The sequence below is a fragment of the Linderina pennispora genome (assembly GCF_002104995.1).
Source record: "Linderina pennispora strain ATCC 12442 chromosome Unknown DL89scaffold_3, whole genome shotgun sequence".
NCBI lineage: Eukaryota > Fungi > Kickxellomycota > Kickxellomycetes > Kickxellales > Kickxellaceae > Linderina > Linderina pennispora.
In genome coordinates this window covers 1,452,132-1,474,776 of record NW_024468251.1, presented here as the reverse complement: position 1 = coordinate 1,474,776, position 22,645 = coordinate 1,452,132, and the positions used below count along the sequence as shown (strand labels likewise).

The 22,645-nt window shown below is 51.8% G+C and overlaps 9 protein-coding genes and 2 non-coding genes across 11 annotated transcripts; 7 read left to right on the top strand and 4 right to left on the bottom strand.

The window, feature by feature from the left end:
* Positions 1-315: 315 nt before the first annotated feature.
* DL89DRAFT_265974 (Translin) lies at positions 316-1,611 on the bottom strand. The gene is made up of 3 exons (XM_040886921.1): positions 980-1,611; positions 502-951; positions 316-479 (listed from the first exon to the last, which is right to left on the bottom strand). The coding sequence occupies exons 1-3, from the start codon at positions 1,208-1,210 to the stop codon at positions 387-389; spliced, it is 774 nt and encodes a 257-aa protein (XP_040745842.1). The 5' UTR covers positions 1,211-1,611; the 3' UTR covers positions 316-386.
* DL89DRAFT_291582 (kinesin-domain-containing protein) lies at positions 1,416-4,104 on the top strand (the record flags this gene model as incomplete). Its single annotated transcript, XM_040890213.1, has 7 exons — positions 1,416-1,495; positions 1,548-1,632; positions 1,701-2,131; positions 2,166-2,588; positions 2,765-3,085; positions 3,549-3,679; positions 3,728-4,104. The coding sequence occupies 7 exons, from the start codon at positions 1,416-1,418 to the stop codon at positions 4,102-4,104; spliced, it is 1,848 nt and encodes a 615-aa protein (XP_040745841.1).
* A 477-nt stretch (positions 4,105-4,581) lies between these two features.
* Positions 4,582-5,728, top strand: DL89DRAFT_265973 (NAD(P)-binding protein). The gene has a single exon (XM_040886920.1). It carries the CDS (start codon positions 4,644-4,646, stop codon positions 5,676-5,678), a length of 1,035 nt encoding a protein of 344 aa, XP_040745840.1. The 5' UTR covers positions 4,582-4,643; the 3' UTR covers positions 5,679-5,728.
* Positions 5,729-6,270: 542 nt separating this feature from the next.
* Positions 6,271-7,480, top strand: DL89DRAFT_312410 (MFS general substrate transporter; the record flags this gene model as incomplete). The annotated part of the gene is made up of 2 exons (XM_040890993.1): positions 6,271-6,717; positions 6,758-7,480. The coding sequence occupies 2 exons, from the start codon at positions 6,271-6,273 to the stop codon at positions 7,478-7,480; spliced, it is 1,170 nt and encodes a 389-aa protein (XP_040745839.1).
* A 336-nt stretch (positions 7,481-7,816) lies between these two features.
* On the top strand, positions 7,817-9,585 carry DL89DRAFT_265972 (uncharacterized protein; the record flags this gene model as incomplete). Its single annotated transcript, XM_040886919.1, is given in 7 exon segments — positions 7,817-7,922; positions 7,990-8,028; positions 8,090-8,202; positions 8,222-8,272; positions 8,305-9,045; positions 9,071-9,343; positions 9,439-9,585. The coding sequence occupies 7 exon segments, from the start codon at positions 7,848-7,850 to the stop codon at positions 9,581-9,583; spliced, it is 1,437 nt and encodes a 478-aa protein (XP_040745838.1). The 5' UTR covers positions 7,817-7,847.
* Positions 9,586-9,832: 247 nt separating this feature from the next.
* On the top strand, positions 9,833-14,073 carry DL89DRAFT_265971 (uncharacterized protein). The gene is given in 10 exon segments (XM_040886918.1): positions 9,833-10,343; positions 10,363-10,404; positions 10,433-10,540; positions 10,566-11,297; positions 11,320-11,364; positions 11,387-11,543; positions 11,563-11,634; positions 11,721-12,772; positions 12,794-13,126; positions 13,164-14,073. 10 exon segments carry the CDS (start codon positions 9,861-9,863, stop codon positions 14,028-14,030), a joined length of 3,891 nt encoding a protein of 1,296 aa, XP_040745837.1. The 5' UTR covers positions 9,833-9,860; the 3' UTR covers positions 14,031-14,073.
* Positions 14,074-14,105: 32 nt separating this feature from the next.
* DL89DRAFT_282476 (uncharacterized protein) lies at positions 14,106-16,331 on the bottom strand (the record flags this gene model as incomplete). Its single annotated transcript, XM_040889688.1, has 3 exons — positions 14,106-14,300; positions 14,375-15,721; positions 15,825-16,331. The coding sequence occupies 3 exons, from the start codon at positions 16,329-16,331 to the stop codon at positions 14,106-14,108; spliced, it is 2,049 nt and encodes a 682-aa protein (XP_040745836.1).
* Positions 16,332-18,787: 2,456 nt separating this feature from the next.
* On the top strand, positions 18,788-19,823 carry DL89DRAFT_265970 (uncharacterized protein; the record flags this gene model as incomplete). Its single annotated transcript, XM_040886917.1, has 2 exons — positions 18,788-19,024; positions 19,084-19,823. Coding segments are annotated over 2 exons (888 nt in total), but the record flags the coding sequence as incomplete, so codon positions are not given.
* Positions 19,824-20,255: 432 nt separating this feature from the next.
* On the top strand, positions 20,256-20,337 carry DL89DRAFT_t37. The gene has a single exon. It is a non-coding gene; the product is annotated as a tRNA-Leu (tRNA).
* Positions 20,338-20,654: 317 nt separating this feature from the next.
* On the bottom strand, positions 20,655-21,086 carry DL89DRAFT_265969 (uncharacterized protein). Its single transcript, XM_040886916.1, is given in 2 exon segments — positions 20,655-20,760; positions 20,776-21,086. 1 exon segment carries the CDS (start codon positions 21,077-21,079, stop codon positions 20,882-20,884), a length of 198 nt encoding a protein of 65 aa, XP_040745834.1. The 5' UTR covers positions 21,080-21,086; the 3' UTR covers positions 20,655-20,760; positions 20,776-20,881.
* Positions 21,087-22,116: 1,030 nt separating this feature from the next.
* DL89DRAFT_t28 lies at positions 22,117-22,189 on the bottom strand. The gene has a single exon. It is a non-coding gene; the product is annotated as a tRNA-Arg (tRNA).
* Between the last annotated feature and the right edge of the window lie 456 nt (positions 22,190-22,645).

Sequence of the window (22,645 nt, the reverse complement as noted above, 5' to 3'; positions counted from 1 at the left end):
AACGAAATAATAGCGATCTTCATTAGTTGGTTCAGTGAGTGTTGTTGCAGGTACGTCAGAAAGGCAATTTAGATTGCTGATACTGGAACCGAGGTGCTGGAGGCTAGACAGCCAGGCTTTTATAGCGCAGCGCTCCCTAGATATGGCGCTGCTTTTGTCACTATGCCATGCACACAGATGGATCCAGGTGGCAGTGGCTATGCCGATGCAATATGAGAACACGATGATCCATCGACGAGAGACAGCTCGACTACTCTCGCTCAGGTCACTTCAAAGCAGCACCATCACAGATCACCGCAGTGCTGCTAGTTATAATTTTGGACACATCATACAAGACTAGCTATTCATGTATTCAGCAGTATATGTACCATCATATTGAACATGTCCTATGCGTCTGCTGCGGCTGCAACCGCAGTCGGGTTGATCTTGGCCATCTCATCGTCTCTAATCGACATAGAATAGTACGCCTTCTCGATCTTCTCAAGGCTGCTGTTCCAGCACTGGAATCTTTTTGTCCAGATCACGGATACGTCCACCGCACAAGACAAAGTTGATTCCCTCCTTGAGCTCGCGCAAGAACGCCAGGCTCCGCTCGACCGCATTGCGGTCGCCCTTTCCAATAGAGTTGATGCAATAGCGGTTGACCTCGCCAGGCAGATCGCTGACACCCAGAATATAATCCTCATCGCTGACCATCAGCAGCGGCTTCACCTCGCCGCTCTCGTCCGCCACCGACAGGCTCTCCACCACCTGCTGCTTCGTGATCAGCGTGCTGTCGCGCAAAAACGTCCACAAGCCGATCGCCTCAATGTACTCCTGCAAGCCGGGCGTCGCCTGGCGATTGTACTTGTACCCATTCGAGCCCTGCAGTTCCGCCGACATCTTGCGGAACAGCTCCAGCACCTGCTTCTGCTTGCTCTCGGCATCTGCGAACACGCGGTCGGGCGAATCCTTGCGTAATGCGCAGCAGAGAGAACACAATCTTCTTGCTCAGCGCCGTGATGTCGCGCGAGCACTTGATTACACGCTCGCGCCGGTCGTAGTGCGCGTCCAGCGTGTCGCGGTACTGCGTGAAGCTCGTCAGGATCGCGCGCTTCGTCTCCGACATCGGCTGGGAGAGATCAGGCGTGCCCTTGTGCTTCTCGAAGCGCGGCTTCTTGGCTGGGCGCTGCTCGTGCTGCTGCGGAATCTGCTCTGCCGTCTCGCTCATGCTATTTGTTCAAAGTAAATCTGAAATGACAAAATAAAGTAGAGGCAAAAAATTTTCTACCAGCGCCTCGTCCAGACCACTGGCAATGAATCTTTGGCCGCCACAGCCAACCAGCCTCTTCGCTTTTACTGCGTTGGCGCTTTCGCAACTCTTTGCTGTATTTTCTTCTAGCATTCCACCCTGATTTCATGCACATACTCCTGCAATGCTGCAGGCCGAACACAAAGTCAAGGTCGTGTGTCGGGTGCGACCGTTTCTGGAGGCAGAGCGACCTGACGACTCTGTGTCTGTAGAGCCAAACAACGTGTTGCGGGTGACGAATCCGCGCTGATGCCAGCAAAGACGTGGAATTCAACTTCGATGCCTGCTACGGGCCCGGCGAAACGCAGGAGGCAATATACCAGAACGATGTGGAGCCACTGGTAGACATAATATTCACCTGGCATGTCAGCTACAGTGTTCTGCTACTGGCGTGACAGGCGCTGGGAAGACTCACACGATCCAAGGCACTGAGAAGGATCCAGGGATCATTCCGCGCGCACTCAGACACATATTTGGGCGGCAGAACCATGACCCACTGGACTATGATATACGCATAAGCTACTACGAGATATACAAGGAGGCGGTATATGATCTGCTGAAGCCCGGTGAGCCGCCCATAGCGCTGCCGATTCGCGAGGACGCCTACCGCAAGGTCTTTGTTGCCGGGTTGTCTGAAAGGAAGATCACATCGCTTGAGCAATTCAATACCATCTACCAAAGGGCGTGCCGGAACCGGCGAACAGCCAGCACAAAGCTCAACAACCACTCGTCTCGGTCGCACGCTATTTTGACTGTCCGGGTTCAGTGGACAGACGAGGAAAAGGCTTGGTGCGGCCGTGTCCATCTGATTGACCTGGCAGGAAGCGAGGACAACAGGCGGTACAGCCAACAACAAGGACCGCTTAGCGGAAAGCAGTGCTATCAACCGCAGCCTATTTGTGCTGGGCCAGGTCGTGGAAGCCCTGAATTCCAGCTCATTGCGCATCCCGTACCGCGACTCCAAGATGACGCGCATCCTGCAGGATTCGCTGGGTGGCGAGAGCATGGGCATGATGATTGTCAATGTTGCCCCTGGCGAGGAATTCTTGCAAGAGACGCACAACACGCTGAGTTTTGCCACCAAGTCGCGAAAAGTTGTCAATAAGCCGGTTGCTCACGAGGTGATTGAGCCAAGATGGACTGTGGTGGATAGGTTGCAGCACCATCGCGGTCTTGGTCGGCCGGTGCGGCCGGGGATGGTGGTGGCAGCGGCTTCGGGTGCTAAGCGGCGGTGGTCAGACGAGAGCGATGCCTTTGGAAAGCAACAGACCACCAAGCATAGAAGGCTCAAGCACAAGTCGAGAACGTATTGCAAGTCGGCGACGCATCTCTCCTGCCGTCGGAAAGCAGCCTGCCCGACATGCCCCAGCAACTGAGGTGTCTGGTAAACCTCTGCCACAGCAAGGTAATTCTGCCGGCCGCGCTGTATCCAAAAGGTTCCATGATGTCAAGGCAAATGACCGGGACTGCGAGTCAGGAGATCATGGAGCGGGTCATGCGGATCGAGAAACAGCTGCAAAAGCCAACGCTCGATTCGGATCAGGTCATGGATCTTTTCACACCGGCTACCAAACTGAAAACCAGTCGCGGCTGGCTCAAGTATGCGCGCGATCTGGAACATAATGGCGAGCTGGAGAAGGCACTAGTGCATTATGAGGAGGCTCTGCGGTACGCACCAGAGCTCAATAAGCTTGATGCACATATCGCGAAGCTGAAGACCAAGATCAGACGTGAAAGACGCCGGAGCTCGATTGCTAGCCATGGATCGGCCAACATGAGGATTGCTGACCGCAAGTCAGCCGATTCAGAGATATTGGGAAGAGGCGACAGCAGGGACAGCGACGATGATGGAGATGTAGGACCATTGTGGTTGGTCGACGGTTTAGCTGAATCGCCTGGTGCTGAGAAGGCAAGGCGGCAGAGAACAGCCCAGATGTCTGAACAGCCCAAGAAGCCCTTATTGATCCCTAGGTCTCTGGTGTTTGGAAGGCTACCGCAGTCGAATGAAACAATACCCGCTGGTTCAGCATCTGCTATGAGCTACACTAAGACAGGCAGGTCGCAACCAAAGCGGATACGGCTTGAAACAAAACCAGGCAGCTTTCCCAACCCAGTGTGGCGAGAGTTCACAGGGCTTGTTTGCCAGCGGCAAGAGCAGCTCTCGCTCTGGTATTGATAGCCGATTGAAGTGTAGAGTTGCATTGGCTTCGTCTAAGGAACCATACACCAAGGGCTCGCCGACTGCAAAACCACACAGAGCTATCCAAGAGCCACCCACACCGGACGATCGTAATGACGAGGATTTTGTGCCAAACAGTGATGCTTCGGACGCCGAGGAAATTGAGGAGGCCAAACTGCTGAGTGAGATGACGATGTATGGCTCGACGAGTAAGTCAAGGCACAAAGGCCATGCCACTGGTTCACACAACACCCTAGGGTCACTTTCTCGGCAGCAGAAGGCTGGCGATGATAGTGGGCAGTGCAACTCTCCGGCTGACGCTGCAGTTGATTTATCTGTGGACAAAAACTCGCATCCTGGCTCCAAACGCAAACCGAGTTCTAGTACGAGTGCAGAAGAAGAGCCCCTGGCACTGGACAGCTTCAACAGTATATGCATAGCTAGTGCAATGCAGATGATCAACTCGGGCGACGTAAAGAAGATCATGAAACTCCAGGGCATTGGCAAGCGGCGAGCAGAACAGATTCAGGCATCAATTCTGGCTGAAGGGCCTGTAGTTAACATTGCTGACCTCAGAGACCGGCTGCACTTCAAGAACAAGATTATCGTCGGCATCCTTTCCACATTTGCGTAGACTCCCACTGTACATTGTAAATATTTCGTTAACAACTACGTACGCTATATTGGCGGTGTTGGCCATGGAGTACCAAGTCACTCCTACGCCACCATAGATCAGACTAGCCACCCTCATAGGCGGGTTCAAGAAGGCCAACCGACCCTCCTCTTCTTTAGTTGTCTGTTGGTTTACTTTTCATTCAAGTTCATGAGCATTCACTCTGGTAGTTGTCGCTCTGATCAGCGCCTGATCCAAGCAGCTCAGTGACAACCATTGTGGATACGTCCCTGGTACCGTTATCACGGGTTCGATAGAGTCACTGTCTCCGCCGATAATATAGTGAAAAATGCGGCTTTATGTTCCTGGTTGTCCACATACATCACCTGGAAGATTTTCTCATGGATTGGTGGGAATTGGCTGGTGAGCAACAAGTAAAAAATGCAAGCTGTTGAGCGCTGCATACCTCAGAAGAGCTTATATAGTTGTCTATTTCTGCAGAACCACCCCTACTTTCAGAACCCCTCACTACCCATTTCCATCTCTATCATCTTCAACAAATGACTGCTGAAAACATCACCCGTGTAATCCTAAACAACCACATTCCAAGTGGTATCCCTAAACCATCTGACTTTACAGTCGAAACCGTCTCTGCGCCAACTGCTGAAATCCTCAAGGATAACGAATTGTTGGTGCGCCCGCTGTATCTGTCCTGCGATCCTTACATGCGTAACCGTATCAAGGGAAACGGTGGGTTTTATGTTCCGGATATTCAAGCAAAAGCTGCAATCACAGGCCATGGTGTATGCGTTGTTGAGGCTTCCTCAAGCAACAAGTTTGCACCTGGTGACCACATAACCACTGGGCTTTTCGACTGGGCGCAAAAGGCAATTGTGCCTGCAGAAGGACGCAGAAAGGTCAGCGAAACCGATAGAGTGTCGCTGGTAGATTACATCGGCGTGCTCGGGATGCCGTCGTTTACTGCCTATGTTGGAACAGTCGTTCTGGGCAACCCCAAGAAAGGCGAAACACTGCTGGTCACATCGGCTGCTGGTGCTGTTGGCCAGATGGTGGTGCAGCTGGCAAAGGCCCGTGGACTGCGCGTAGTCGCTGTTGCTGGGTCTGACGACAAGATTGAGTTTGTCAAAACCCTCGGTGCAGATGTTGCCTTCAACTACAAAACGTGTGGTAATTTCGAGCATGCAATCCACCAGGCCGCCCCAGAGGGAATCGATATTTATTTTGACAATGTCGGTGGTGAGTTTTTGGATGCTGCGCTGATGAACATGCGCCACCATGGGCGTGTCATTCCTTGTGGAATGGCATCTCAATACAACATCGCTGCAGACGACGAGTACAGGATGGAGAATTTTTCGCAAGTTATAATCCGCAAACTCACGATTATCGGGTTTCTCGTCATGGAGTACTATCCAACCGCATCGTTTACTGAGTTTATAGCGGAGGTATCAACTCTCTACGCATGTGGCAAGATTACATACAAGATCGACGAAATTGTGGGACTCGAGAACGGCCCAGCGGCGCTGATAGATGTATTTGATGGAAACAGCGTTGGAAGGCGCATAATTAGAGTTTAGAGTATAACATTGCTTCGATGTCAATTAATATATACTAATATGTGCATCGGCGACTGTGCTCTTTACAGCCCAAGAGCCAACCGCTGATTGTGATGCGATGTATGTATATACATATATTATTTAATTCTGAATATTTCTAAGGAGAGAAAGGAAATGAAATACAGTACACTACTACTTTAAACTCTTTCGCTTCGGCTTACACAGCTGTCGCAAATTCCCTTATGATGTATTCGCCTGTGAGCTATCAGCATGGTCCTCGCTGTCTCTTGGTTCAGACAGCACCAAGGCACCATTCAGTACGATGTCTGGATCGCCCTATTTGGGGGCGTAATGCCAGGTGCAACATCTATATAGCTCATCTTACAACGTTGGTATGTACAACTACCCTTATATATACCTAGCGTCTGATGCATGCATTAGTGGCACAGCGTCAGCTTCCTTAGCTCTTACGCCTTGTACATTGTTGACCATGGGAATATTTTCGTGGCCTATTGGCTCTACAGGAGTATTAAAATACCACTGGATAGGTGCGCTGGAGGAATAATATCGCTTCCTTTTATGCACATTCCTGCTACTACTTTCGTCTACCCAAATGCAAAACAGCACAGTTACTGACGGCACAGCATTAGTGAGCACTGCACAGGCAGGGGACAAGAACATCTCTTCATCGAACGAAGAACTCGTCGACAATACTACCCCGGAGCCCGATTCTGCACACGGCTGGCTAATCGTTGCTGGTTCAACCATCTATACGATGATGTCTTTGGGCACTACTTCTGCTATTGGTGTATACATAGACGAATATCTTGTGAATGTATTTCCAGATGCGCCCTCGTCGACACTGGCATGGATAGGCACCATGCAGTTCGGACTATTGTGTTTCTTTGGAATCATATTTGGCGCTATGGCAGAACGCATCGATGTGCGCATAGTGGGCACGATTGGTGCCCTCGTATCCGGTGCAGGATTATTGATCGCATCAGCGTGCTTCCTCCCCCTCGTCGCTCATTGCTACACAAGGAATCATATGTGGAATTGGGTGTGCGGCCCTTTTCACCATTGCGAATTGTCTTCCACAGCAGTGGATGGATAGATACAAGCCTATTGCAGTTGACATAGCTATCAGTGGTAGTGCAATAGGAGGGGTGTGGCAGCCATTCGTCATGCGAGCTATTATCAAGCACCATGGATACCAGTGGGCCTTGCGCATTTCTGGCCTACTGCAAATTGTGATTTGTGGTGTTGCAACGCTGCCAATGAGACGGCGGGTTGATGCACCGCCGCGTGGGAGGCTTGTCGAATATACACTCTTACTTGAACCCAAGTTTCTCATGCTGTTCTTATTCGGGATAGTAGGTTCTGCTGGGCTTTTCTTCCCGTTCTCGTACATGCCAAACTATGCCATTGCGGTGCTTCACAAAGATATTTCGTGGGACGCCAATATCTCGGCGATACTTAACGTTGGTGCATTCTTTGGGCGGCTACTCTCAGGGGTCTTAGCTGCATACATCGGCTCGATTAATACCCTCATTATCTGCTCGTTCCTATCGTCTCTTGTACTTCTTGTACTATGGCTGCCCTTCAAGAACATTGCTGTCCTCATTGTCGAGGCACTTTTGTTCGGCGCTTTCAGTGGCAGCCAGGTTACCGTGTATCCAATGATCGCAGGAAATATATACGGTCTCAGGAGGCTTCCCAGCGTTTTAGGAACTGTTGTTTGTATCCCTGTTTATCGGCCAGCTTATCAGCTCCCCTGTCGCTGGCCAGATGCTGGACAAGTATGGACATGGGACAAACTTTAACTCCCTCATCATTTACGGTGCTGCGCTTTATCTTGCTGCCGTTATGTTCTTAGCCATCCTCCGCATGTTTATTACTAGGAGCCTGTTTGATAAAGTTTGAGCCAACCTTTCATCAATACATTATATCTTTTACTTTCTATCCATGTTGCCACATGCATTATCTCTCAATCCTGTAATGACACCTAATCCCATGGAGATTTGATTTGTAAGACCCATGTGAATGTGCGAGAGCAGGAAATAGCCCTGCCAAGCAAGGTTGGGGCGGTGTTGGATAGGGTCGACATATATACATAGTGGCCAAGTTGCCAGTAGTGACTATAATTCCCTTTTCTTTCTGCTCCATCTTGTAAACACACCTTTGACACTAATGGCGAACTGGACGACTCTGAGACCACCTATTCTTCAACGAATCGTGAACATATACAGTACCGGTATCAGCTTTGTTTGGTCCAGGCGACGTCGATACATATATTTCTTACCTCCTGCTTAACCAAGTGTGCCAGCTCTAGAGGAAAGCTATAAAGGAGAGTGTTTACACTTGCGCGATTGTTTTATGCGATATACCTACCACTGAGCAAAAACTTCGACTTGAAAACAGTTCCGACTCAGGCCATCCTCATATCTAAAGGAATACTCCTCTCAACCTCATCGCCACACGCCATTTTATACAGAACAAACATTGCGCATATTGTTAATTCAGCTCACAGCCAGTACGCTAGACAGTTAATTATCTCACCACAGGGGTGTACCATCGACTTTTTCTGCTCTGGCTGACATATTAGAAACATTTGGGTTCAGCACAGCCAAGTGGATCAGTTTAGCAGGAGGTGCTTCTGCTTTGACCAATCCTCTAGCTTGCAGCAGACTGCAGGGACTCGTCGTCCTCGGAGCAGACGATACCAGTACGGGACCATCAACAACCTTACACCTACTTTATACGGCATATCTCCACATGTCAGGCACTTGTCCTACATATCAAACAGCTATCCTCCAAAGAACCAGCGGCCATTTCCGCTTGGCATTCTGTTGGACTTCTACCTGCCACAGCTAACAAAACTGTCTCTTCTTCATGACACACTTCCGATTTTTGGCCACAACAGCTTTTCACAGCACCTCACGCATTTGTCTCTTCACATAGACAGTAAGAGTGCCGAGCGTATCCCTAGAATTTTTGCGCCTTCACTAATAGGCCTGTGGCTATTTTATTCTGATGCTGTACACTCGTGGGATATCTTTAGGGACTGCCTACCTGGATCGGTAGTATTCGAAAGTCTTTTGACATTCCGACTATTCCATAGGTCCTCTGCTTTCTCATTGACAAAAAGGAAGGCTACATATTTGTCGCCGCTGCTATTCCCTAAACTAAAGGTCCTGCGTCTGGACCACTACCCATTCAATTACTCCAGTTCCCTCGCCTTTTTCAAAGACTCACCACTACAGACTGTCACTATAGATGACAAGGTGGATAGATTTCGGCCCTTAGCAATTCTTCCCTTCCAGCACGCCCAATCGCTATTTATCAACATTTCGATGGGGCGGAATACGGCCTATGACAGCGTAGTCAGGTCCCATAGCAAAGATTCTTTTTAGTAAACATTTTTTAGCCTCCAGAACCGAGATTGCTATTCAGACAAGTCTCCCGATGCTGCTTCCTCGCACAATCCATTGGACAGGACTGGAAGAGCTCGCTATTCAATCCCCCGTAAATCTTGCTGACCTTGTCACCATTCTTCCGCAGCTCCCCCACCTACGCTGGCTTCTTGTTGGAGCTATATACGGTACTGGAAGTAGCATAGAGAATACCGAACCAGCATATATCTGGAGCAGCACGCTGACACAGCTCATTCTGTTCTCGAGCATTGTGTACATTCCCAACAGCGCCATCTCTCGGCACGATGTGCGCTTTGGTATCCGGATTACCCTCTCTTCTAAAATTGGTTCGTCCCAGGTGATATGAGACAAACGGCAAATAACGCGCTTTCTGAACACATCTACCACCGAGGATCCAGCGAGCCTAGGGTTGAAGTGGTTGGATATCTCCCGTCCAGGGGGAGAAACTACCTGCTTAGTGGTATCCCTTACACCGACAGTCCACTTGGTTAAAGAATATATTCTGTCTATATACTGTTCAGCTGTCTTTTTGGAGTATACATGCATTCGAGGATCAGACATCGCTCATCCAGTCCTGCCCACTAGCAGCCATCAGACAGGAATATCAGACAGAGAACCGACTCTGATCGCCTGATCAAGAACTGGCGCTGCCTGCTGACAGCGTAATCAAGCTGCTGTTGAAACCTCAACTGCGCAGCAGATTTATGCGCTTGGCTCGCTTTCCTCCCCTCCTAGTTCCCATTTGGTAGTTTGAAAAATTGCGTCAATAATGGCAACGGAAGTTAATTCGGAGACAGCAGCGCTACTGTTGACACTGGGACGTGAGAAGGACTACACGGCCCTCGGAGAGCATTTGTCTGGGCTTGAAGACAAAGTAATTTACAGCTTGACTGAAAATGACCTCGAGAATGACAGCAGCGGTACAGCCCTAACCATGGCCATGTTCCGCGGTAGTAGTGCATTAATTGAGCAAGGCAGTTTAGAGCGCGGGCAGAGTGTCCTCGGATCGATAGTGAGTGCATGTGTGGGCGGCATATGCGACGAGGGAGCAGACCAAGAGGACAACAAGAGATGGACTGCAGTAAGCGACAAGCTCCTAGAAGTGCTCCCGCAGCTCAGTCCACGGTCCATCATCGATGTGGCATTCCGGATCCTGGCAGAACTCAGGGCGCGTGGGTCAGTTCCAAGTCCACTGACGAATTTCTTGCCCATGCTGCTGGATACCCTTGGTCTGATTGGAGCAGTGGAGATTGTGTCCCGTGGGGAGTCAGGGGCTAGGTGCAGCCACAGGTGGTGGTAGCGAGGGATCGAGCGTAACACGTACTGGTGCTGAACTCAAAGGCATACTGGGTCGAATCGGCGTGCTCGTATCGATGGGATCCCAAGTGCTCGGTAGCCGTATGCGCTTTACTGCGCGAAATCGTGTTGAGCGAGCAGCTTGTTGGAACAGTAGCCAACCGCATGCTGCGTCCAGCTCAGGGAAGTAGAGCTGACTGAACTTCCGGCAATGGTCTATCAGTTGCTGCTATTTGCACGTAACGGATACAGACAAGAGATCATTGGCGGTATATTTTCGGTGTTTGATGCGCTCGAAGTCGAGGGTGGGCGCGAATTGGCCGACATTGAAGGCACAGTAATGCTGCATATTTCGTACAGCATCAAGCAGGACTTGGACCTGGGCTCAGCAGTGGTAGCGTATGCTAAGGAAATCAACGGGGTGTCGCGGTCACTGTCGACATTCTCTTTTGCCTGCTTGCTGTCGCTGGCCCGGATCCACCGATTCGAGGAGACGATTACAGGGTTTCTGCGCACGACAGTGATCAAGAGCATCCACGACTCGCTGGTGCTCGACACAACGTCTTGGATCCGTCCATATCTGCCAGCGATTACGCTTGACGCACAAAGCCTGTTTAAAACAGTGGTGGCACGGACGTCGTATGGCTGGGACCAGGTGACACAGTCGTTTATTCACCTGTGTCTCGGCCTTATCGAGAGCGCAGCATCCAAGCGCAGCAACTACAGTGCACAGGCATGCTCACGAGTACACAGCATCTGTGTGAACTCGCTGCGGTCTGCGTTCAAGATGCACGAGTTTGTGCGGTCTGAAGTCATTGGGCAGATCCTGCACCGCGTGGCATTTCAGAACGACTCACATACCGTGTGCCTGGATCTCTTAGGGAAGCTGGTGGAGGATGATCCGGATGCGGTGGGCAAGTCACTGGTCCAAGGTCATGGATGTGTTTGACTCAATCTCGGTGCTGGACGCGCAGACAGTCGAGTCGCTCATCAAAGCAGTACTGCCGATCCTTAGTTGATGAAGCACCGTTCCGCAGCTCCCTCTTGCTGGTGATTCGCAAGATTCTGTTTGCGCACAACATCGAAGACCGGCACAAGGCTTTGGCAGGGCTGTTTGCAATGATTGCAGAGTTTTCAGAGGCCGCACAGGAATGTGGTTGGTGGGCGGCAGGCAGACTTGCTCTCATCAGTGCTCCTGGAGATGGTTGGGCTGCTGCGCCGGTGCTTCACGCAGCAGGCAGAAGTGCGTGCGCGCGCGTATGAGGGCCTTCAGCGCGCTATTTGAGCGCAACTCTGTTAATAGCAACGCCATGCTGCTCAATGCGCTGCACAGCATCTTCCGCGGTCGAGTTTGCCAAGTACTACGAGGGCAACGGCGGATTCGACTCGCCGATCAATATTCAAAAGTGCCTCAATCCGTCGACGCACAAGTCAGCCATGCCCATTGGCAGTTTTTTGCAATGCTACGGCAAGCTAACGAGCGCGCAGGCCGACTTACTAGGCCAGAATGAAGCAGGGTCGTCAAAATTTGCGACAGTGGCGAATGAGTCGTGCGACCAGCTGCGTGACCTGTGTGCGCGGTTTGCCAAAGCAGAGATGGAGGACTTTGAGCTTGACCCGACTGGCGACTATTCAATTAGCAGTCCGTCGACGCTGCGCAACCACAACACGATCCGCCTGGTGATCGGCTGTCTAGACTCGTGCTTCGAATATGTGGCCATGCACAGCGTGCGTGGAAACTGCAGCTGCACTATCGACAACCCCGACATTGCGCTCCAGCTGTATATGAAATATGCACGGTTTGCCGACACCTTGTGCACGCGGTGCCTGGACGACAAGAACAAACGCATCATCACCCATCCGGCTGAGCTATCGCTGGTGACTATAGAGTCAGCTATTGGTCTTCTGCAGCTAATCCTGCCTGACCGTCAGCGCCAGGATGATGAACAGCATCCGATGAATGAGATCCATGGGCATGACTGGTTTGTCGAGCGGGCTGGTCGTGCAATCACCTGGTCAGCGAGCCAGCCACTAGTCAGGCATTTGCTTGAAACTGCCCTGCTGAGGATTCCTGGGGCCAGAGTTGAGCAGGTGCTTGAACTGGCATATACTGTCTACAGCGGCGTCATCATTCACACTGCGAGTGAGTGCGACGATATGCCTGCGTACTTGAAGCCAAAGCAAGCCAAGGGCCGCACCACAATGATCCTCAGCTGCGAGGTGCTTGCAGCATGTGCCAGCACCTTAAAGGATCGCAATCTGCTTGGCCTACTTGCATTCGCGATTCTGAATCCCAGCGCTGTCTGCTTCTCCCAAACCACGACGCCCAGCAGACCGCAGATGGCCAGAGCCGCTGCTGCTCTAGTTGCCAGCCTGCAGAGATCAGTCAGCACGCTGCTTGGACAGCGGCCAATTGCGACCAAGGACGTGGTTGTTGTTATTGGCGTCATCCAGGGCCTGAACGAGTGGCTGGTCGCGGAGCTTCCTGGATTAGATGGGTCAGACCAACAGCACACATACGCAGCACTGAACCGCCTGGCACGATGGACCGCGTCATTGCTCGGCGGTGAGCTCCCCAGTGACCTGGGACTGCTCAAGGCGCTGTTTTCGCTAATAACCGCCGTGCAAGCGCATCTACAGCCTGCCGACACAGCGCTGGCACAGTACTCGGCCGATACCCAACCGGCGGCAGCCAACGATCAGACCGATGCGGCGGAGCTGGGCGAGATTTCGCATTTCGTCGACCGAATGGGCATGGCGTTCCAGGACCCTGCAGGGTGAGGATGTCGATGACGAGGCAATGGATCAGGACGACCTCGATCTGTTCCTGCCGCGCACATTCGCACCACTGCTGACGCTCCTGGCAGGGTGGGTCCGCAATGAGCTGCACACAATCAACTGGGCGGCCGGCCAGCTCAGCCGCTGCGTGGGCACTGAGGCCGACGGGCACGACGACCCTGAGGTTGTGGGCAGCATTCACGCGGAGCGGCGGATCTGCCTGCGCCTACATTCGCTAGCATCCATCATCTGCTCGCTCTTTGAGCGCTCGCTGGCCACCACAAGCGACCTGCCCGTGCGCATATTCCTTGACCTCCTGCGCGCACTGGACCAGCTGACACGCAGCAAGCTGGCCATTCCCCTGCTGCCCATTACTGAGTCATATATCAACATCCTCGAGTTTGTGTGCTCGGATCTGACAATTCGATTCTACGACACTGTCGTGCTGCGCTACGGCAAAGACAGTGCGCCGGTCCAGGCCGACGAGAAAGAGAAGGGCAAGAAGAAGAAGGAAAAGGGCGGCAGGACGAAGAGCCGGGTGACGCGCGACTCGGCGCTGGTCTCCAATGTCGTGTATCAGATTGAGATGACCGAGAAGCACGTCAACCAGCTGGGCGCCAAATTCAAGACCCCGCTGGCGCACTACCTGAAGCGCAGCACCGCGCGCGATTTCCGCATCCATCGCAATGCTCTGCCAGCCATGCAGCCGCCTATGTTTGGCGAAGACTGCACGGCTGCTGCTGGCCAGGAAGAAGAGGAAGAGGAGGTGCTGGTCAGCGATGACAGCGAGGCAGGGACCGAGATGCTGGGCGCCATGGACTCAGCCGATGACGACAGCCACCAGTCCAAGCGCATCCGGGTATAGCGCGAGTTGATGTTGTGTATTGAGAAAGAAAAATGGATTTTAAGGCTATCATTGGATGAGGACAGCACAGCTGGCTTACATGCCACCGACCAGCATCTGGTCGACAACACTGCTGATAAAGTCCTTCTTGGGCGTCAGATCGCACCCAAACTCCTGGTTCAGCTGCATGCGGATCCGCTTCTTGGTGGTCTGCGTCAGATCGGCGCCTGCCAGGATGCGCCGCACGGCATCGACGATCTGGTCGTCGGTGGGCAGCATCGCCATCGGCGGCTGGCCCATTGGAACTCCGTAGCTGACTGGAGTAGACCGCCCTCGGAACAAACTCCTGCGGCTGCGGCGCATACATCGACACCACATGCAGGCTGTTGGGTCCGCTGGCGGCCGACATATGCGACATGGGCCGCATTCCCTGCGCCTCGCTGTACATCGACATGGTATTGGGCGGCACCCACGCGCCCTGGTTCGGAACCGCCACTGACGTGTACGGCGACTGCGCCTGCATCGCCATCATCTGCGGGTTGGTCATCGCCGTTGACAGCCGCGGATCGACAAAGCTGCCTCCCATGAACACCGACCCAGCCGATGACCCATGCACGCTGGCCGTGCCGCCAGCCGGCACAAACCCGACCGCGCTGCCAATGACGGCTAATGGGGCCTGACTGGCTGCTGTACATCGACTGGCGCTCGTCCTCGCGACTGCCCGGGTTCATGTTGGGCGGCGGTGCATTCAGGACACCGGCGCTGGCCAGCTCGTTCTCGTACTCCATCCAGCGGCGCTGCGGAATCGACGCCGGGTCAAACGGCTTGTCGTCATTGACGATGATCTTGCGCTTGCCGTCGCCAACCACCACGCGCGTGTTGCCCCACGAGAAGTCGTCAAAGTGCCAGAACGAGTAGATTGGCAGGACGAACGACCACAGCGGGTATGCGCACAGGTAAATCAGCATCCAGCCCACGTGCTGCCACTCGCGCCGCAGAATGAAGATGATCGCCTGCACACCGTAGATAGCGCCGATGAGAATCAGCGAGATGTAGCCGACATCGGCAAGCCCAGTCACCGCCACATAGATCAGGTACGCAAAGTAGATCAGCGTCGTCGGCATCGTCAGGGTACCGAACAGATCGAGGAACACCACAAAGCGCATCGAGAAGCAGCAGAACCCGCAGAGGTCGGGCAGGAACAGCAGCTCAGCCAGGTTGTGCACCGTCGAGTTGATCCACCGACGGCGCTGCGACACCAGCACCGACCACTTGTCCGGCGCAATCGTCCTGCACTTGGCGTCCTGGATGAACTTGAGCTTGAAGTTCGGGAAGTGCTTCATCATCAGCGTCGTCAGGTACCGGTCCTCACCGAGCGACAGCAGGTTCTTCTTGTGCAGCGTGTCGACGTGCAGCTCCGAGTATGCCTCCAGGATCGGGTTGGCAATCAGCAGCGGCTTGCCAGAAGAGTTGCGCAGCCGGTACATACAGAAACACCCGGGCAGGCACGTAACGGCGCCAAACAGCGACTCGAATGCCTTGGCCATGTGGTGCGAGATGAAGTACTCGTACACCTGCATCATGGTGGTCCAGCTCTGGCTCTCGTTGCCCAGCATGGTCTCGCCGCAGATCCCGGCAATGCGCTGGTCCGACGAGCACGCAGAGACCAGACGAGTGAGCGAGTCGGGCATGACCTCGGTATCGGCGTCAATCTGCAGCAGGTACTCAAAGTTCTTGGGCGGAATGCCCAATGATGTGGCGCATCTGGTGGTACATCTCCAGCTCGAGCGGCGTCATCGGCAGATCGAAATGGACCTTGTTGAGGAACGACATCAGCAGGATCTGCGAGTCGCGCTTACCGCGATTACCCGACCGGCTCGACTCGTCTGGCGTGCCGACCTTGGCCACAACCATGAACGGCACGACGTGTCCCTCGAACTCGTAGAGACCCGAGTACACCTTGCCGATGTTGTGGCGGCGCGAGCCCTCAGCAATGGCCAGGTAGTCGCGGCCAGGCGGGTCGTACTCGGGGTCAACCCCCAGGCAGTCCAGCACAATGCGCGGCGTCGACCGGTCATTGCCGTGGCCCACAATGTTGCCGTCGCAGATAACGAAAATCAGCTTTTGCTTGTCGGTGTACTCGAGCGCCGCCAATGACTCCACCGTCTTTGCAATGCTCTCCTCGTCCTCGGTATAGCAGGGGACCTGGCAGATAACAAACTTGCTGGGCGGCATCGGCCGCTTCTTGTTGCCAAACTGCAGCGCAGCCAGGAACTTGACCAAGACCACCAGCATCAGCAGGCACGCGAACGCCACTAGCATATAGTTTGTGAACAGACACCGCACGCTCTGTCTATCGTCGACTGTACCGACGTAGAACAAGCTTCTTGATGCAGTTGTAGTTGGCCAGACGCGTCTCCGGTTATCCCAAGTTCAGCGTGTTCCACTGCTCCTGGTGATGTCAGCAGAGCCATAGCACCCCTCCAGCTTCATGATTTCTCGAATTTGGTATCGCAGGAAATTGTACTTCTTGTTGATGTTGATCGTGTCCGTTGTCGATGGGGTCAAAGTACGGCTGCATGTTGAACACCTCCTTTGTTGATGACGCGCCAGTACTCTTTCCCACTTGTCCTTGAACATCTTGTCGTTGATCCAGTCAAACTTCCACACCACACCGCCCTTCTTAAAGTTCTTCAGCTCCTTTACCGCCGATGTTCTCGTAAGAACAGTCGGGATCCTTGAGCTTGTCTGACCGCGTGTTGGCTGCAAACGATGTGTTTGAACGTCATATACTGGCCGCAGTTCTCGTCAGGATCAGTCCGTTGGCTCCGGCAATTGGGTAGATCAAATTGTTGTTTGGTGCCTGGTCGTCAGGAATCAGATCTGGGGCAGTAGGCTCGCGCTGGAAAGCGGGAACGTGGCATTGATGTCTTTACCGATGTAGTTGGCAGAATGAGATCCTTCTGGCCAGTCGTCTTGGATCCAGTGATGCCGTGCGGCTGATCGTACCCAGTCGGTCAGATCATACACGTTGGCCATACAGAGCCGACGTACGCCTTCTTGTCGGTATTAATATTGGCCACGTCGTTCCATGGTCCACACGTTCTCCTTTGGGCACAGAATCAAGCCGAGCCCGATGATAATAAACAGCAAGAACGCCCACAGGAACACGATGATCACGCAGATGGCAACCTTCTCTCGCCACGCCATGCGCACGTCCGGCCGCTTCATGCGCCCGCACCACGACAAGAACGGCGACGGAATCCACCACGTCGTCAGGTAGGTGAAAGCCACCCAAACTTTGCGCGATCCGTGTGATCTCCACGTTCTCAATGTGCTCGTGGTTGCCCTTCTCCACGTTACCCTCGCCGCCCGTGCCGCCCATTCGACCGCCGCGGGTTCTCTTTCATCTCGTATGTCTCCATCTTGGGCTCCGATGACTTGAGCCCAAAGAATGTTGTCCGCTTGGCCTGCGTGTTGCCTTGGCTGTCGAACCCGACACCACGTGCAAACGCACCGCCCTCAGGGGACCCGAAATCGCCAGACATGCTTGTTTGGTCGGCGTTCAGCTCCAAATACTGTGCCTTTGGTGCTTGGTTCATTAACCGGGAAATGAACGATCAGGAACTGCTTAACCTAACGTGGAAATACTACTGCTTTAGCTGAAGGACACCTGTGGAACGGATAAGCCCAAAAAATACTGGAAAACCTTGGAGACTTACACTATTAGACGATGCTTGCGTAGCTGAGAAATATGAGTTATGCGTGAAAATAGCGAGATTGAAGGGGAGAGGCGAATAGAGACGATGGAAAAAGAAGAGAAAAAAGATTCCTTTGTTTTCCAAAACTGCGAAGGGATGAATAGCCCTTTTATTTTTGCAAAAGCGCATTCTCCCTCTGTGTTCCAACTGTATTGTTATTTGCCTCTGCGTGTGTGGCAAAAATAGCCTGCAGATCCACTTGCGCTTTTTTAACCCGCTCATTCTCCCTTGGGGAGTTGATTGGCAACCTGCGCGACTTCCCAAAAAAAGAGATTCGGTGGTTTGTTGACGAATTTTCCTCAATGCCTGCAAAGTAGAGTAGATGGCCGATTAGCCGCGACCAGCGGATGCGCCAAGTCTCGAAGAAGCGCCCAATACACTGGAACCACCGATCCAGCCAAAAGGCACTCATATCGTGTGGCGTTGAGATATGCGCTGATGGCAAAGGCAGTTTGTGTGTCGGTTGTTCTCTCTAAACATAAAGCTGCATGTCCCCGTGCCATTTTCTCCACTATTGGCACTCTCCCTCTGATCTCTGCTCAACCAGATGCTGCGAATGTGATGAGTATCTTCGAACAATGCATCAGTTTCTCAGTTAGTGCCCCCCAAAATAGATTTGTTTGACCATGAGCACCGCGGCACACACTGGTGACATGTACAGCTCCTCGATGGTACATTCTTCCCCTTACCTGCTCGATTGGCACGGCTTGCTCTACGCACATTATCAGCTATTGATGCACAATGGACTTGAAGCCTGCCCGGCGTCAAGTCTGCCTTCTTTCTGATATCAACCGGTAGTGTATTTTTAGCCAACTGGTTGCATCTCCTGCCAGATGACCTGGATATATTTAGACCTAAATTGGGTGAGATAACCTTGCATGACATAGGCACAAGACAGCAGCTACTCTAGCCTAACTACAGTGCACGCCTCACCCATTTGAATGAGGAAGCTCAAAGAGAATAACTGTGAGCGGCGCCAGCACACTCCTTGACAGCTCAGATTTCCGTATGATCCAGACACTGAAAAGCAAGGTCCGGTTTGAGAACGCGGAATGGACGTACTTGTTGTCGGAGATTGAAATGGTGCATAGTCTGATTCGGGCAGAGGAGCTTCGTGTCTTTGAGGAGCTGCGAGACAGCGTTTTGGAGGTCAGCTCGAGGATCCGCACCAACAGCAGGGTTTTAGCCGAGTTGGATGTGGCTATTTCGATGGCTGTTCTAGCTGCAAGGCACCAGTTTTCTCGGCCGCAGTTTGTCACGGACCGGGATGACAGGCACTCGATCATCGGCGGGCCGGCACCCTATCGTTGAAGGCCCAGCTGATTTCTGCAAACCGCCAGTTTGTTGCCAACGACTGCACGTTTAATGCAGATTCGAGCCAGGTACTTCTTTTGACAGGGCCGAACATGGGCGGCAAGAGTACATACCTGCGCCAGGTCGCCTTGATATCGATTCTGGCGCAGACTGGTAGCTTTGTGCCTGCCAACGAAGCGCAGCTGCATGTGGTTGATGCCATCTACTCGCGGATCGGGGCCCATGACAATCTGGCACTCGACCAGTCGACGTTTATGGTGGAGATGAGCGAGACGGCAGACATCCTGCGGCATGCGACCAGCCGGTCATTGGTGATCCTGGACGAGATTGGGCGCGGTACGTCGACCAGGGACGGAGTGTCGATTGCCTATGCGACACTGAAGTATCTGCACGACAAGGTCAGATGCAAGGCGCTGTTTGCTACACACTACCACGAGCTGGTGCCGCATGCCGTGCCATCGCTGGCCGGGGTGCAGCCACTACATACGGCGATATATGAAGACGGTGAGGGTGGGTTTGCGTTTTTGCACAAGGTCAAGCCGGGAATTTGCGAGAGATCGCATGGCCTGTATGTAGCCCAGATAGCCGGGATGCCCGATGAGGTGCTAGAGACTGCCCGGCAGTTTGCCATCAGGAGACGCAGTGTTTAAAATAGAAACATTTCTGGCCATGCCGCCAATTGGATGAGTAGAGGAGCGACCAGACATACTGGCTCTGTGATACTAGAAGCATAAGGAAGATGGACTGGAAGACGATCATCAGAGAAGAAAAAAGGAGGACCTATGTAAGGCTTGTAATAAGCAATGCGGACAATTGGAATAGCTGTACGCTCTCGGAAAACAAAGGTCAGAGCGTGGAGATTGGTACCCAGACATGATACAAAAAGGAGGGAAGTGGGCCCTAAGCTCTGCGCGATTGCTCACAGGCCATTGTGCTGGCGCTGTTGATAGTATGGTTTGTAGATCAGCTTGCAGCCGTTAATCATCACAGGTAGCGAGATGAAAGGGCACAGCTCGTTGTTACGTTAGACTGGGCAATGGTCATACCAAATCCTTGATGAGTAGAGGCAGAAAGAAAGGAACTGGTGGTAAACAGAAGGCGTCGGCAGAAGGACAAAAGCAAGCTTGAGTTTATGTATATACTAATTTAGTCCAACTCATCAATTACTGAGGGTCAGATGGCCGAGCGGTCTAAGGCGCTGCGTTAAGGCCGCAGTCTCTCCGGAGGCGTGGGTTCGAATCCCACTCTGATCAACGTAACCCTCCTTTTTTGCTTTTGTCGACGAAGCTGAGGCGACGGTTACAAGACCTCTTTTTTTTGCTGCTAACAGTATCGATGTACAGATCACAATCAAATTTATTTACATCCTAAGTGGATTGTGGCGTCACCTGCCTGTACTTTAGACTCACCAATCGTGCTAGCTCTGCTTTGTTGGTGTTGATCTTGCTGCCCATGGTGGCGCAGGAGAGACTCCTGATCTTGAATTTCAAGGCTGAAACACACACGTACAAAGGCCCAGACAGCCGAACAGCCTCCCTTCTTCCCCTTACACATATTTTTGAGAAGTTGTTTTTTCCATATACCGGATAACCACTCATCTTCTAGGTTAACAGATCCTAACATATACTAATACACCCTTTGTTTACCATTTGGTTCCTAAGCTCCGCTTGTTTTTTTTTTTTTGTTTTTTTGTTTTTATCTAACCTGCTAGCTGTTTTTTTCATGAATCGTACACATACCACTTTGCACACCTATCTCATAGCTTACTGATAAATAGTGCTTGGCAGTAAATCTATATCACCTAGTTCTAGAGATATGGTTGGGCGAGAGCAGAGCATAAGCATATGTTTGAAAGAGATATATGCAAAGGGATCGGAGCTGGGCAAGTATATGAACAATGAGAGTATGGATTGTTTGCTTGGCTACATCATGTCTTTTGTTACGACACCCAGAGCCTAACTTTTTACATAAATATCTGATGTAGGTATTAAGCATGGTGGCATAGGGCGGTGTTGGCAGCATGATGTCAAGATTGACCACACGCTTAAAAGGGCCCCAAGCACCCAACAGTCCACCTTTTCTCCTCAGTTTTGCTCTCATATATATATATTTTCCTCTATATATGGTGATAAATACTCATCTGATTATTAACAGTATGAGCAGAGCATTATGATAGAGAGTAAATACCTTGGCATATCCCTCATGGCCATAGTCTATCCATGCTCAGCCATACGATTTGTCAATGCGTGTGTCTCTTTGGCTTCTGATGTGGTACTACTGACACATATGGCATTATGCTTCTAATCGACTAGACAAGGCAAGTATTGGTTTGGGCCAGCAGCTGTAGAGTCTAATCAACCGCACCTCCTACACTGTAGATCGTCACCTCTTGCTTCCACACTCTCTTTATCATATTCAATTATTATTAGCATGATGCCTCACTACTATCATATACACGAGGATCTAATAAGCACTGGATGTCACGATGAAGACTTCAGAAGCTCTCGGTGACGATAAAACCAACATCGGGCAAGCCAACATGTTGACCTTCAGAGAGTCCAGTAGTTATGAGCTTTATGTCATGAATATAACCAGAAATTGCTGAAGAGAAAAAAGGGAGGATGGGCCATTCTGGCCTACAATGTCTATACAGGTAGGGATTTGGATCTGCACATAGTGGTGAAGGGCATGGGGTTGCCCGAATGTCAGCACGACAAAATGTATAATGCGCATGAGCGTGGTCGCAGGGGAATAGAGCAGCCAAGATACATCGTCTCATCAAGGAATCAGTATCTTGACAACTTTTGTCATTCCAGCTTTCCTGTCTTTCCCATTCCCCGGTTACCAAGGTCAAAGATGAACGAGTAGATCATTATGAAATCTATTCACCAGTTAAAAAGCGATTACTGCAAGATTACAAAAACTGGGTTATTTTCTAATGGTTGATGCAAAAGTTAGTGATGACGTTTGGCTCAGACCCAGATCACTTTGCAAGGTGCAAAATGATAAAAATGTAGAAGCTGCTCTATTGACGACCACGCCAGGACTCGAACCTGGAATCGCTTGATCCGTAGTCAAGCGCCTTATCCATTGGGCCACGCGGCCAGAGGCAGAACCACTAATTTCCGGTTGGGTTCTGTCTCAGGGAGGGCAGAGTCGTTCATTCGCACCTTCAACCCCAACAATCTGAAACAGACTAACTCGACTTTGGGGTGACTGAATCCAAACCGCATTGCCTCTACTTCCTTTCTAGTGATATCCTTCAGCTGCCATGCCAGAGTTAGATATGCCAGTAAACTCTCCCTCACAATGAATATACTGCAGGTGCAGAATATGGACGCTTCCTTTCCTCATCACTTATGCTTGCTGTTTTCTTGCATTTAGTTGCTTGCGGCCCTATAGCTAGCTGTGAAAGAAAACAAAAAAAAAGCACAAGTATCCCTGCAATACTCTTCAACCCTATTACCATCAAAAACTTACTTGTCAACATGTAAATCCAGCGCAGTAGCATTGTCGTATCGAAAAATTCCGCAGCCAAAAAAATACACCGAGTTCCACCTC